The following is a 15,247-nucleotide window of genomic DNA, read 5'->3' as shown; positions in this document are numbered from 1 at the left end:
AAGTATAAGGGGCTTTTTAAGGAAGAAAGTATGTAACTCTACATCCTGTTGTTTAGCATGGCCATTCATGGTGTGTACATATTATATGTGAATGTATAGCTGTTGTTTGCTTGGCGCTAACGTTCCAGTCTCGGCCCACAACCCTGGTTCATACTATCCGGCTGGAAGGTCATGGATGGGTCAAGTTGGTAATAAAGGACGTGGACTATTTTATTGCTGATCCGGGCTCCGAGATCGAGTTGCTTGCTGGTGAATGAGGCCGGGATGCTCCAGCACGAATTCTGTACAGATTAATGGATTTTTGGCTATCCCCGGGATCTGGGTGCCGGCCACTAAACACCGGGATAATCGGTCAAACGGCCGATAACGGCCAAACGTTGGAGGGTAGTTAATGGTGATGTTGGTACCTCGGTGGTTGGCGCAACTCGGTCAGTCATTGGCATCGATGAACCCGAGGTTTCAAGTTTGGTTTCTTTGCTATGTTGAGTGGCATCTCCTGAACGGTCAAAGTCATGCTGTGGAATGAATGCAACTTGATTGTAATTAGGTTATGGTATTTCTCGGGTATTTATGTGAACAAATGTGCCTTTATACCTTTGGCTGGTAATATTGGTTATCAATAATATTCAGGTTTTTAGAACATTCCCCCACATGTAATCAAACTGAAAATTTGCATTTGAGATTCACGCACTCACGCAGAGTATTATAGCCCAAATGTATGGGCGCCATTGAATATTATCACTGTTCTTTAGCATATTCTGTAATTTATCCACGTGCTATATGACTACGAAATGGTTTCATCACGCTATAATTCACCTGGCGAAGACGAAGCACGGTTCACCTCGCCTGTGGAATACGGTTTCCTCCTCGTATACTTCCGGCCATCGTTGTGCAACAGAAAGAAAGAGAATCAAAGAAACCACTCAATATGGAAAGAGAATCAAAGAAACAAACCACTCATAATGAAAAGAGAGTCAAAACCTGTGCATGTACCGATGTCCGGTCAGAGACCTTGGGCTGGTTTTGAACCAACAACCATCTACATTGGGACAGTCAATTTTCAATATTTCACATGTGTGCACGAATATTTTCACAGTAACTACTAGCATGTATTTTGATCAAATCTGCCACAAGAAGCTGTATGCCAGTAAATACTATTATACTCTAAATATCTCCAGCTCCTAAGCTCTCCCTAAGACCCAATCTCAGGCCACCAGTCTAGTAGGGAAGTTGAATAGACGATTGTATTTCATGATTATCGTCCTAGGGTTTCTGTTGTCTGGATGTCGGACGGTTTAAACAGAACTCTTGGAGACCGTACAGAAATAAACTTGCATATTCATTATGTTTTATCTCTTACACGGTTGACATTCCAATTGCTTTTCGCGGCGTGAACATCTGCCTCATTCAAACATCTCTATCCTATTACAGTATATGAAGTCTCAGTAACGGACAGTGACTGGAGGACAACCACAACCTTCCGATAACTGTCGACAGTTGGCATTTCTGGAAGCCACGCCACAGACACTAACCGTGTTAATCCTAAAAAAATTTTGAAATTTCAGTTGAAAGCAGTTCGATTTTCAAACCATTTTCACACTATGTTAACAAAGAACGAATACACGATCAAGCTTTTAAAGATTAGCTAACAAAAGATTTGTGACAAAAGAATTTCATGTTCCTGTACGTGTACATATATTGAGAGGAACACTCTAAGAAAGGCCGGGGGATGCTTTTGTTAAAGAGATCCAACATGGCCTCGACTGCAAGTCGTATCTCTTCATTATACGGATGGGCTTGTCTGCCTCTGTTGTCTTATTAAAACAGAGTCTCCCTGGATCATGTGGTTAAAGCGTTGTATGGCTGCAACCATCAGGGCCATACTCTTTTACGGCGCATGTGCCGCTCTCTACACGCTCGCTTTACATCACTGCCACGGCTGGACAATCAAGCTGGACCTTTGGAGCCCGTGTGAAGCATGTGGTCTTGGTACCCTCATCACTAATGTCGCGCAGCAGTCATCAACATAAAAAACAACACAGTTTCAAATGTCCGTTGGAATCATGTTGTGCGTACTTTAGAAGAAAGGAATGAGTCAGTCAAAGAAACAAAATTTGAGCCACATTTTCTGATATTTCTGACATCACTTCCTTCCTCATCACCGCAACCCTATTGACCTTGGAGTTGTTCAACCTTTCTGTATAAAATTTGCTAGTGGTGTCAGTGATGCAAAGCGTGCGATGTAAAGAGTCTATGTCACCACCTGTCCAAGGAGGTCGGTCGCCTATTCACTTTCAATTCTCACTGCGGCTTCAATTATGTGAAGAGGTTTGTCTAGTACGTGGCGAATGGCGATGGTTTATTTCAGGCAGCCCGGTTTCTCCTATCCATAAATCTGACTGCCGCCATATAAGTGAAAAATTCATGAGCAAGGCGTTAAACACCAATCAATCAGTTTGATTAGAGACAAAAAAATCTATGCCAGGTTTCCATGATAAACTATAGAAACTGCGTCTATTACTTTTATTGAAAGCCAGATTTTAGCACAAATGTCAAAATAATCAATCTCGTCAAGCCAAGCTATAGCCGAAGCTAAATGAATTGTCTCTCACGTATAGCGTATAATCAAACATTTGGCTTTCGTTAGTCCACTTGCGCCGTAGTGCATACAATCGGCATTTGTCTGGGAGGGACATTGATGGGTCGTACACGTACAGGCAATACACCAGGGAAGCTATACACATTGCGGTATTGTACATAAAGACTTAGTACGCCATATTAAATATAGATGGTGTCGATAGAAAAATCTCGGTCTGTATGTATACAGCTGATTGCATATTGATAAAGTATCACATGTCTACTTGTATATATGTATTCGTTTTCCAGAGCTTTGTGGGTTTAAAGCAATCTCGATTAGAAAACGACAGATTTTTATCTATATGTGGCACGTTTACTTTGTTTTCATGTGTTGGTTTCTATGTTAACACAATATCTGCCCCTGTATTTACATTGTCTCATTGTATATTAAGTACATTTTTATACTGGGATGTTTACCGAAATAATTTGTGGAGCGCAGTGTCCGTATAAGAGATAGGATTAGTGTTTGTTAACAAATAGACCCTCGGGTAGACGACGCCTGTAAGCGAATGCATATCATCAGGAGATAATGCTTACTAATTGCAAAAAAAAAGTCAAGCTGATTACGACTGATTATATTCCTTCTGTATTAAGAAGCCTGGCACCTGTCTTCAGTGGGTACCGGGTATGCTTTCTTATATGCATGGTGTAACCGATTAAATTATTTATAGCGGCTTAACACTTGGTCTGCTTGGCGAGTAACACAGTATCTATTCGTCCGTATACACGTCTATGCCTTATTACTACCTGAGAGCGGTCTTAATTAAAGATCAAATGTAAAAGCATTTGGATGAAGTAATAGAATCAGGGCAGATTTTCCGGGTGTCTGCAGTCGACATCCTGTCTAATTCAACTCCCTAATTAAGTAATGGTATTTGTGGAAATCAGACGATGGTAATACCGTCAGGGTGTCCGACCCAATCAACTGAGTTATCAATATCAGTCGGAATTAACGGACCGTGGAGGGATTACCCCGGTAGATACCGCTAATCCCGGGGTATCTGCGGGGAGATAGTCCACCGGTGTGTACCGGTGGAGGGAGTACTGACTGATGGCTTCGGGTCTGATTAAATATAGGCAGCGGTCAGGTGGCCGGAAGGAAGTAGAGGTGTCGGAAGGGTCGAGCATGGAAAACCGCGGAAGCACATTGATGTGTTTATTTATTCATTTGATCGGATTTTTTACGCCGTAATTCTTCACTTATGCGAGATACGATCAGGTTTAATAGAGGAGGAGATCTGGGTGCTTGTAGAGTAAAACATCGCCCTTCTGCACAAGCTAGTGTCTGACAAACGGCCGGACTCAAGTCACCGCCAAACCAGAAAGATCGGTGGCGGTGGGATACATGTATAGCTGCATAAAGCTCAGATACTATGCAAGCTTAGGGACAGTAGGATGCGTGAAACTGTAATATAAATACAACCCATTGTCATGAATTCTTGTGCACACCTATATAGAAGCATTTCTGAAATATTTTAAAAAATGCCACATTTGTATACCCTTTGGTGTTACACAATAACTGTATACTTTCATCCATATACATACACGTCACACCACTGTCAGTCGTATATCAGTGAAAAGAAAAATCCAGAATGGTGTTCAACAACGGTCAAATAAACACATGTAATCTAAACATTGATATAATGATAAAAGTCGACATCAATTCTAGACTTTTTTAATTGATTATTATTTTTATTTATCATTTATTTATTTGATTGGTACTTTAGACCATGCTGATGAACAATTCTAGACTTTTTTAATTGATTATTATTTTTATTTATCATTTATTTATTTGATTGGTACTTTAGACCATGCTGATGAACATTTCACTTATTCGATGGCGGCCAACGTTATTAATAGATATTATATAGCTTGTAACATTTTCCTACATGTGATGTTGTTTGAAGTGTGCTGAATGAACCAACACAAGATCATATTGGTTCTGTCTATAATCCACCTAGGCACTCAGTTTCTCCACCCTCAGGGTAAAGGATAGCACGTGTGATTCAGTGCTCTCCGCAATGACCGCCCCTCTGGAATAGGGAAGAAAGTATACCGGACCCCACCAAAAATTCATGGTGCCCGCTATAGTACTCTTAGCCCTGCACCGAGGAAATAAGGGTCAAACTAAGGCGAACTCATAAGTACTGTCAGATGACATAGTTTTTACATTACTACAACAGTACAGCGTGGGTGGTGACGGGTTTGGCGGCGCACGAGTTATCTGTAAAGCCCTTTTGTCCCACACCGAGGGAATTCCAGGTATCAGCCTCTTAACATCCAGACAATCAAAGGCGTCAACAGACAACAGGTGCACGGAATATATATATATATATATATATATATATATATATATATATATATATATATATATATATATATATATATATATATATATTTGCTTTAGACGAGAGAAGGAAGTGTGCATGCTGTGATGATGACATGCATATGCATATATGTCATAAGTAAAACACTGTAATGTTATGATGCTGCATACAGCTCCAACGGTAGGTCCCTATAGTATATGCATCCGGCTATTTAGCAGGGAGAATGGAGAACATAACAAGCCAAAGAACACGGTCCAATCGGTGTGTTGCTTTCTATAAGACCTCACTATTTCTTTATACAGTCTGAAAACAAATCTGTTGAATCGACAGACTATACCATATTTTCTGAGTGATGGAAAAAAAGATTATGTTACTGTTTTTTATATAACAGACTTGTTCAGATATAGAATTCCATTAGAATAGAAGGAAATGGCCTTGTCTAAAACATAGTATTATATGGCAGTAACATAAGGCCTAATCTCTTCTAGAATAACTCAAAAACTTAAAACTGTATTATATTTAACGGGGAATGTTCTCAATAAGGAAGCTTGTATTTGGATTCGAACCCAGCCCAAGTCAGATGGGACACTACTAACACCATGTTAGCTAGCAGCCAGCTTCCACGGGCTATTTCGAACCTCTGGTTCGCCTTACTGGCGAGGTGGCTGTGCTTCGAGTATACCCATAACGATAGGGAGATATGGAGCGGGGGTTATATAACAGTCTCCTTAGATGATCTGCCGAGTTGCTTATCTTAATCCGACATGTGCTGATAATCATTATGTATAGTGTTAGCCCCAGTGTTATTTACGGCATACTGTCAGCGGGTTACCCCGTCCAGGATAGTCATTACATGTGGGCGGTGATTATATTAACGTGATAATTAGTACAGTAAACCACATGCTCAATACCTAATAACTCTTTGAACATCTGAATAGCTGGTAATTAAATTGTTGTAAAGAAATTACTTTGGTTTTCAAGCTGCTTGACATAGACCGATAACAAATTTCTGTAAGTTGGTGAAAATTATTTTGAAGATAGCAATAGCGTGTACATACGTTTAGTTTTTGTCTCTTTTCCACACCAAGTTTTACAGCCTCGTAACCAAGTGAAGAAAACATGCCTCCAGAAACTACAAAGTACAGTGTATGTAAGTAAATACACATTGTGGGCAAAGTAATATTTGCATCAGTCCCCTGTATAAATGCGCCATGCCAAGCATGTTTTCCTGGTAATAAGGGAGATAATCCTTGTGTGCTATACACGTTTAGAGTTACTTCCCCGAATCCTGAACATTTGACTGATACAAGGGTAATTAGCGGCAAAAACGAAAACATTGTGACTTGTTGGGATATACTTCATGTACTGCGAAATCCTGCTTCTCAATGGTAATTCAATTAAAAAAGGTCGGACTGACAAATGAACACAAATCTACCCCATCTCAGTCTAAAGCATGGGATGGCGTTTGTCGTCACGTAAATGAAACCACGAACCATTTCAGTTCGCCTATTTATTTTATTGATTTGATTGGTGCTTTACGCCGTACTCAAGAATATTTCACATATACGACGGCGACAAGCATATACGCACGAACATCAGCAGGGTCCTGGAAGACCTTCTCACGTGTTTGCCACACAACAAAGACTTTTGGCTTACTGTACTGTACTTCAAGCTACGCTTGAAATACACGTGTACAACCAGACTGTAAACGTCACCACAACTGGATAAAAACACTGAAGCAAAACTGCGCATACTAAAAGTGACATTGTTTTATTTACACGCATAATATGATTTGGACGATGACAAAGATTACATGACAGATCAATCTCTCAACAATCAATGCACACAACAGAAGAAAATATCAAAATGATCCGAAGTAGACTGTACAATGTGTTACGGTTGGACAGATGTGCAAGAAATATATTTTAATTTGTTTGACGTAATACTCCATATACAAACAAAAGCTCTACAAAGTCATAAATCACTGATTGGTTTCCATGTGTACACATGTTGAACACACTTCCACTTTATCGAAATTCGCAACAGGTACACTATAGTGTGGTCGTATGCGGAAACTTTTTTACAAACTGAAGGATTTCCAGAAATATCCAACTTCATACATCTTCACTCGGCATGATTCAACATAAGCAAAAGAGAAAATATCTAAACGTGATTCACAATGTAATAAATCTGATGGCTGGATATGATATATGATCACAGATACACAAAAACATTGACTTTACAGCAAATTTGTGCTCAGCATGGAATACGCCAGCAAACTATTGTTATACATGGCAGGCAGTCAATGCTTTTGTTCCAAACAGTACAAACATGAATGTAAGAATTTTAACAGTTGAATTTCATGTACCGGTACATATCTAATGCAATAACACTCTGTGATGGAACTGTTGTTTTACAGATTGTTGTAAAGACATTCTGAAGTTTGGTGGTTTCCAGACAAAATACGACTAAACTAATAATGTCAACAGGGTAAACAAGGTACATCCTTCCTGATCACAAATTTGGCACAATGTTTTCGGTGAGGTATTGCACATACGCATGAGATTCTAAAACTATGATACATTTTCTCATCATATCTGTGTATTCAACAACAACGAGAGTAAGCAATCATCTTACCAGTGGTAAATTCCTTTAACAAGGTATGACTATTTTGTCTACTGTCTACGAACAACCTTAATCATGAAGTAAAACACAGGATGAAATGGTTTTTAAACCTCATATTCAAAATGTATGTTACAAACATGAACATTTATATCAACTTTTTTACATACATATATATGTTACATTCCTTTGTCCAATTATAACATTAAAATATCATTTCCCAAACAAAACAGTTTTGTTATACTGCATAGTTTAAGCTTTGGCACTGCTTACATGTAAACCGATGTAGAAACCTCAATTCATTCCTCTACGGCCTCCTTTTCTACATCAAACGGTAAGAAGACTGTCATGGTTCCACTCTTGGTGATGACGATGTCCTTGAGAGGTTTGTCTCTGTTTTCTTTGTCCACCGGCTGATCTTCTATCATTCGCACAATCTTCATTCCCTCCAGAACCTTTCCGAACACCGTGTGTTTCCCGTTCAGCCAAGGCGTCGCAACGGTCGTGATGAAAAACTGAGAGCCGTTTGTGTCTTTACCTGCGGAGACAACGACGAATTGTTATATGCATTTTAACTATCCATAGGTGATCTATTAATTATAATATTATTAATTACATGATAAGAGACATTTAGTTAGAATTTACAAGTTGAACTTGTAACTTGAAACAATAATAAGTGAACTAATGCTGATTTAAAGATATAAGATATACGTTTAAGCCCTCTGTCACACCCCACAGATATCAGCCTGCTAAAAACCATAGCCAGACGTGCAATAACAGCCAAATCAGCGCGGTAGCTGGATTCGTACACGTCACCAAAAGATTGTCAAAGGTTTGTCCTTCGTTTACGACGAAAGCTACAACAGGATCTTGTTGGGATGCATGTGAATGCTTGACAAAGGCAGACAGAACGGCTTGTCTGTGAATGCTTCATTCACAAATAGTGACCAAGCCATGGCGTGATGCCTGTCAATGGTTCACAAATAGAGATTGAGCCATGTCGGGATGCAAGTGAATGCTTCAAAAATAACGGTTGAGCCATATCGGGATGCAAGAGAGTGCTTTGAAAATAGCAGTTGCGCCACGTCGGGATGCACGTGAGTGCTTCAAAAATAGCGGTTGAGCCATGTCGGGATGCAAGTGAGTGCTTCACAAATAGCAACGGTGAACAGCGGAAGATACCTTAAGTTTGACAAGGATCCAGGTTCACAAAGCTGCCTTTGATTTAACTCAGACTCAGTCTAATAACTTGAATAAAGCTTCTTTTGTCACAAAATCTAAGACAACTCTTGAAATAATAAAATAAAAATTTCTATAAGACGTCACAGTTTTAGTGCAGTAAACCCTTTTGAATTTAACACAAGCTCTCATTTAGGTATGAGACAGTTTCGCAATCTTGGGACCAGGTCATTATGGCAACCCCAATTACCCCAATTCAAAACACACGCCCACACGTACCAGCATTCGCCATGCTCAGCCAGCCTGGCCCGTAGTGATCCAGGGTGAAGTTCTCGTCGTCAAACCTATCGCCATAGATGCTCTTAGTTCCGGAACCGTCACGTGCGGAAAAGTCGCCCCCTGAAACGATAATAGTGACAAATGGATCAGTACAGGAGCAAAGAGAGAAAGCATGTGTAATATTCACACTCATCGGAGAAGTGCCAAATGACTTTAAATATACTGTTGTGGAAACACTTGTGTTCCTCACTTGTACGCTTGTGTTCCTTTTTCAAGCAGAAATTTAGAATGTGAATTTTTTTCGAATCGCTGCAGGACACCCTTTAACTTACAAGTCAGTATTAAATAGGTCATCCAATAAAATATCTCAACATATATCTTCAATCAGATGAGCAAGCTTTTTCCAAATTTTTGTGTGATGAGGTTATACCTCAAGTCATACCCGGCAAAGAAAGGCAAAACATGGCTGAACTGAATAATAATGTCTGAGCATTGCTGGTTTGAAGGGTCGCATTACCCAAAATAGGCAGCTGCATGAACTACTGGTGGCCCATTTCTTTGCGGTCTGCTTGCCTCATTGTTGTAAAAACCACATACTTGACATAGGTACTGCTTATATATATTGATTTATTTCTTGACCAAGGGAGGATGTCATAAGGAACGTCGCTGAACTCACCCTGAATCATGAAGTCCTTGATCACCCTGTGGAATGTGCTACCCTCGTAACCGAAGCCCAGATCTCCACTAGCAAGCTGGTAGAAGTTATTGACGGTTTTAGGGGCTGTGTCGCCGAAAAGACCGAATACGATCCTACCCACTTCTTCACCGTCGATGGAGATATCAAAGAACACCTTTTTCGTCACTGTCGTATCTCCGGCCTGAAAATAAAGTTTGTCTTGTTATCTATGTCCCCACAAACCACTGTCGTATTATTTTCAGTGCGGTACAATCATCGTGTAAGATGCTTGTAGCATTAAAGACTTCGGAGCACAAACACTGCTAAGCAAGATAACTGAGATGTAGACAGTATTAATGACACATCCCTGTGTTTCTTACACCCTACCACTCCAGCTATAGACACTGTTCTACCACTGATATTGTTTGAAACACATAGCTCAATAAGTCACCAACTTGTCAAAAAAAATCCCACAGCTATTTAAGAGAGTGACATTCAGGCACGGCCAAACCCCAATGGCCGAAATCATTTTCCCCACATTCGGAAATTGGGAAAATAGGCGTTTCAGACGACAGTATTTAATATATACGACTCTACTGCAGCTCGTATATAGCCATTCTCATTATCTAAATCACAATAAGACAATAACAAGCATTGTTCTGATTATAATTCCAATAAACTCGATTGCAGCATCGAGATTTTATCACCTAAATTCGTGCGGTAAATGCTTGTTGACGACTGGCTATATATGCGCCTGTAGTAAACAGGAGTTTCGGCAACGTCCAACCAAACGCTCTCTCCAATAAATTCTTAGGGCTATATATTTTTTTATTTACTTACACAGTTTGTGCACCCACTTGATGGTTTGGGGTAGGCGTGAGTCTGTGTACAGAAAGTTGGTTCCATTTAGTTTTGCGTCGTAAGTGAGCGAACCAAAACCGTCTAAAGAGGGTACTAGTATCTTAATTTTGACAAAACAGATTGCACAATTGCATATACATGCTTGGGAATTCGCTGCAGGTGTATTCTTTCGCCTAACATCATTATCATTTAAAAGTTTTCATTTAAACCGTATGAAGACACACTTGTAAAGGTGCCACTGTCATTTAATATACAGTTGCTTATACATGCTACGGAATTTCCTTCAGCGTTACAGGGTTTTCTTTCCCCTAAAATTATTATCATTTAAGACATTTTACTTCAACCGCAATTAGAAACATTCCTAAAGATGCTACTGCCATTCAGGGACAGATACAGTAATCTCAACTCATCACGACTTTACATGGAAATTAGTTAATAAAATCAAAGTATCTTGGTGTCATGACGAACTATATTCACCTTGCCTTGACACAAGAACCAATTTTTTTCTACACACTCTATAACCTTCATTTTATACAGCAGTTCCTGGACCATACAAAGGATAACTAAAAACAAAAGAAGTAAACAAAAACTGTTTCGGGCACTCGTTTCTGTATATTTCCAGTCCTTAGTGGCGCGGATATAAACGTGTCGAGGAGGCCTTCGTGGCCGAGGTGGTTAGCACGCCAGCACGGTGTTATGACCCAGAAGTCTCTCACCAGTGCGAAGCCTATCAGCAATGCGGTCGCTGTGTGTTCAAGTCCAGCTCATAACCGTAAGTGGGAAGGTCTGCCGGCAACCTCCAGATGGCCGTGGGTTTCCCCCCGGGCTCTGCTCGATTTCCTCCCAATATAATGATGGCGGCCGTCGTATAAAAGAATATTTTTCAGTGCGAGGTAAAACACCAATCAAATTAATAAACAAACGCGTAGATAACAAAACCAGCCCAATTCACAAATGTACCGTATGTCGTCAGTGGCTTCCCGGGTGTATGGTAGCGTCAATTAAAGTTTATCCGCATTTTACAGCCAGACATTTTGCCTGCTTGGTATCATAATATACACTGTTTTGATATTGCTAGGGAATGGATATGGATGTTGGCTGATTGTGGCGCCCTGTATGATGTCATTGGCACATGTGCAAACTATGGACACGTATACCACAGCTGGTTTATTATATTTCTACAGTACAAAAACTTCGTGTGCCAAATGACTGTTTCCATGAGATGCGTGGTTTTACAAGTTTGCTTCTTTATATATATGTATGTTCCCTCTCCCATTCCAATCTATTTTAATAAAACTATTTATACAGTAGAAGTTTGTCGGAAAAATCTGCCATCAAAAAAAAAATAAAATAAAATAACCAACCCAAGCTAAACTTACCTCGCCACTGAACCACGCGGGGTCCTTTTCGAGTAACGTTACGTGAGTTCACCGAACCGAAGCGATTTGCCTTTCGCCTCGCGGTTTACATTGTTAGGAAACTGTTATTGAAAAGTTAAGAAAGAAAGTGTCAATAAAAAAAAAGGAATGTTGACGAAAGTGTTAGAGTTCAGAAATAAAATGAAGGTATAGATTTATATAAAAAGCATGACGTGATTGTGGCTATTTTGCACCAAAAATTAAAAGATGCAAATTACGTTTCTGTTATAAATGGCTTCAGACTCTTTGCATACACGTACATTTGGAATCAAACTGTATCCTGCGTAAAAAAAGAACCCGTTTTTTTTTTGCACATATAAATCACAATCAGCATCTTTTTTCATTTCATAATTCCCTTTACCTACCAAAAAACACCCAAAAGGGCATTATACTGCACATCACATGAAACTGTTAAGACCCATTGTTAAAGTATTTAGTACTTAACAAAAATCTTTGGCTTATTAGTACGTTTGCTAAATCACGTTTTTGAGTGGTTTTGGAATGCAAACCTAAACAGTTGTGATCAATACAACAAGAAATACCTAAACATCTTAATAAGCACAACATCTAACACCCTTCAAGAAAGTATACCCAAGTCAATGCTTTGCTATAATACATTTGTTAAAATACACGCTTTGGTGTGCTATTTTTTCTGTTAAAACCTTAAAGGTGCAAACAGGACAAAAGAACTATTTCTCAAACAACCCTGGCCATCTTTCATGTTATGAAGTATCTATGATTTCAAATATTTTGAAAGAATTCGTTTCAAAATGTCACTCAGTTACCTACGGGAACCACACAGCTCAGAGGAAGCGTTTTAGTGCGCCCTTAATTGATCATGTAATATGTCAAACGGCTTCCGAGTCGTACTTCCGGTGTGTGAAGCAATCTTACACAACTATGTTACAACCCTGCATGTGTGAAATGCGTTGATTATTCATGAGTATGCCCTTATGGGCCTACACGCAGTCGCCACAAAACCAACATGTGGTAATGTTTAACGGCCAACATTTTAAACATGCGTGTTGCCAAATAGTCTAAAGCTGTAAACTGCTGTACAATTCCTGAATTTACTTAATGTCGTTATGTGGAAGCTTTAATCTTCACTGAACACTTCTTCCCGGCATTTGATCAGAGATGGTTTTGTGAACGATGTAACTTATGATGAAAAAGACACTGAATATACGTGTATTGTGAGCAGAGGATACATTGATATATATGGTCAAGAACCCACAATCCGTACCACCATTATGAACACTTATTAAGCATATAAGCTACATAGCTATAGGTCAATCGCAACTAGCCGTTTAGAACATACATGAGACGAAACTAGTTTTTGACCAAGCCCCTGCGTGATGCGGTTGAAACACATACAAAGCTAGGTCAGAAGCTTTGAATCTTAACTCACATCAATGGGACAAAAGGCACACTCATTAACATACTCATTGATTAAACATTCCCAATCCAGCCCTACGCAAGTATTCTTTAGAGGTATAAAACATTCGTAGTTGAATATAAGATGATGTGTTACTTTTTCTGCTTTGTAAGTCGTGCTGCGGAAAGGAATCGTCGACTATTTAGGACTACAGGATGAGAGTAATCTTTTTCAACACTAAATTGGTCAAATCTATACCGTTTGAAGGTTTACACAGAAACAACTGACTTAAACGCTTCGATCCTCATCAAAAGAATTTTTATAACATGCAATTAAATAAGGAATGAATATGTCGTCGTCCGTTATACACATATAAGTTTATTGTAAGTGATAAGTGGATGAAAATGAAATTGCAGGTAAGTGCTGACTCTTGCAACTGTATTATACTAATCAAAGTTGTCTAAAAATCTACGTAAACAGAGAAAATTGTTCTAAGTTACGTTCTGTGCAAAGCCTAGGGTCAATGCCACGTATACAGGCCATGTGTGAGTACAGGAATAGACCGGGTATAACTAGTATAAGACCGGATCTAATTTCACCCCGCTCACCAAGCCACTACACAGCCGTGCACAAACTACCTTAAACAACTGCATAACTCTCAGGCTGAGCAATTACCTGAAAAGTGGCTCTACTGCATGCTAGCAATAGTATACACCATATTTTGTGATGAAACTTAGACAATACATTACCTCAATAAGCTTGGCCAGAGTAATAACTACGAGAACGAAGAACTGCGATGCTGCCATCTTGTGAGGGAGTGATGAAGAAGAACGCTTGCGAGAGAGTAGCTGCTCCTCTATAAGACGGCTGGGGTGACTCAGGGTTCGGGGTACGTGGCACAGAGCCGGGGAGAGAGTGGGCAGGGGGGAGGGGGTTGTCCTGGCGGGGAAAGATTGGACAAATCTCAACAACGGGAAGTAACCGTGGAAAACCAGTCTGGTGATGTTTTCTTTTACAAAGTTACTGAGATTCCTGGCCCTGTGACAAAAGTCTGAATAAAACTATCATACGCCAAATTCTTATTAACGCTTTCATAATGGAATTCTTTGCCATCTCACTTCACCGTCGAGATGTATAGGCCAATTATAGGTCTGACGTTAACCTAGGCTTTCATTTTCCAAAATCTTATGCCATTTGTTGCACAGCATTTTAATCTCCACTCATATGATTCGGTCTTTTGGATACAAGTTTATTTTTAGTCACGATTGACGATGTCGGAAAAATAATATCTTGTCAAGATCCGCCGGCATAGTGCTATACAAACTACTTTATTGACACATTTGCTGCAATTGGGTGTAAACATATAAACAGATCCATATTTACTTCCATTAACAACAAGTTGACCACTTAAAAAAGATTTTCATTCATCACATTAAAAAAAAACACCTAATAATTGAACGTACAAAGCTTAGACAAAGCGATGAGAGGGAAAAAAAGACGGAATCTCATTTTACTGCTTAGATAACCCCCAGCTCCGATATACGTACGGAGGTGCACATACTTCATCTTCGAAAAAAGATGTTATAAACAAAATACTGTCATTCTGACGACACATGCCGTCCTTTTGGTGGTCAGATGTATACTACATGCCGAGGTACAGTAGTCATTGCGACTGTGGTTCGAGTTGAGACACAGAAATCTCATGTGAAACGCTATGTGATGCAGACATGCATCAAATGTCACTTAAAGTCCACACTTTAAGTTCTTTAAGAGGTAAATGTATATGAAATGTAACTTCCCTACCAGAATAAGTACCGGTACTTTCTCAATGTTTTAATTTCTTCAAAATACAAAAGACTACATGAACAGTATG

At 39.5% G+C, this 15,247-nt stretch overlaps 1 protein-coding gene across 2 annotated transcripts; it reads right to left on the bottom strand.

Annotated features, from left to right (window-relative positions):
* Positions 1 to 6,718: 6,718 nt before the first annotated feature.
* Positions 6,719 to 14,399, bottom strand: LOC135475860 (peptidyl-prolyl cis-trans isomerase B-like). 2 transcript variants are annotated; one of them, XM_064755806.1, is made up of 5 exons: positions 14,124 to 14,399; positions 10,561 to 10,602; positions 9,721 to 9,922; positions 9,045 to 9,164; positions 6,719 to 8,124 (listed from the first exon to the last, which is right to left on the bottom strand). In XM_064755806.1, the coding sequence occupies exons 1-5, from the start codon at positions 14,178 to 14,180 to the stop codon at positions 7,886 to 7,888; spliced, it is 660 nt and encodes a 219-aa protein (XP_064611876.1). In that variant the 5' UTR covers positions 14,181 to 14,399; the 3' UTR covers positions 6,719 to 7,885. The 2 variants fall into 2 exon arrangements, with proteins under 2 accessions (XP_064611876.1, XP_064611875.1); XM_064755805.1 differs by lacking the exon at positions 10,561 to 10,602 and having other exon boundaries at positions 14,124 to 14,274.
* Between the last annotated feature and the right edge of the window lie 848 nt (positions 14,400 to 15,247).

Source organism: Liolophura sinensis, chromosome 9, assembly GCF_032854445.1.
Source record: "Liolophura sinensis isolate JHLJ2023 chromosome 9, CUHK_Ljap_v2, whole genome shotgun sequence".
In the NCBI taxonomy this organism is placed as follows: Eukaryota; Metazoa; Mollusca; class Polyplacophora; order Chitonida; family Chitonidae; genus Liolophura; species Liolophura sinensis.
The sequence above is the reverse complement of the archived record's forward strand: the minus strand, read 5'-3'. Positions and strand labels throughout refer to the sequence as shown.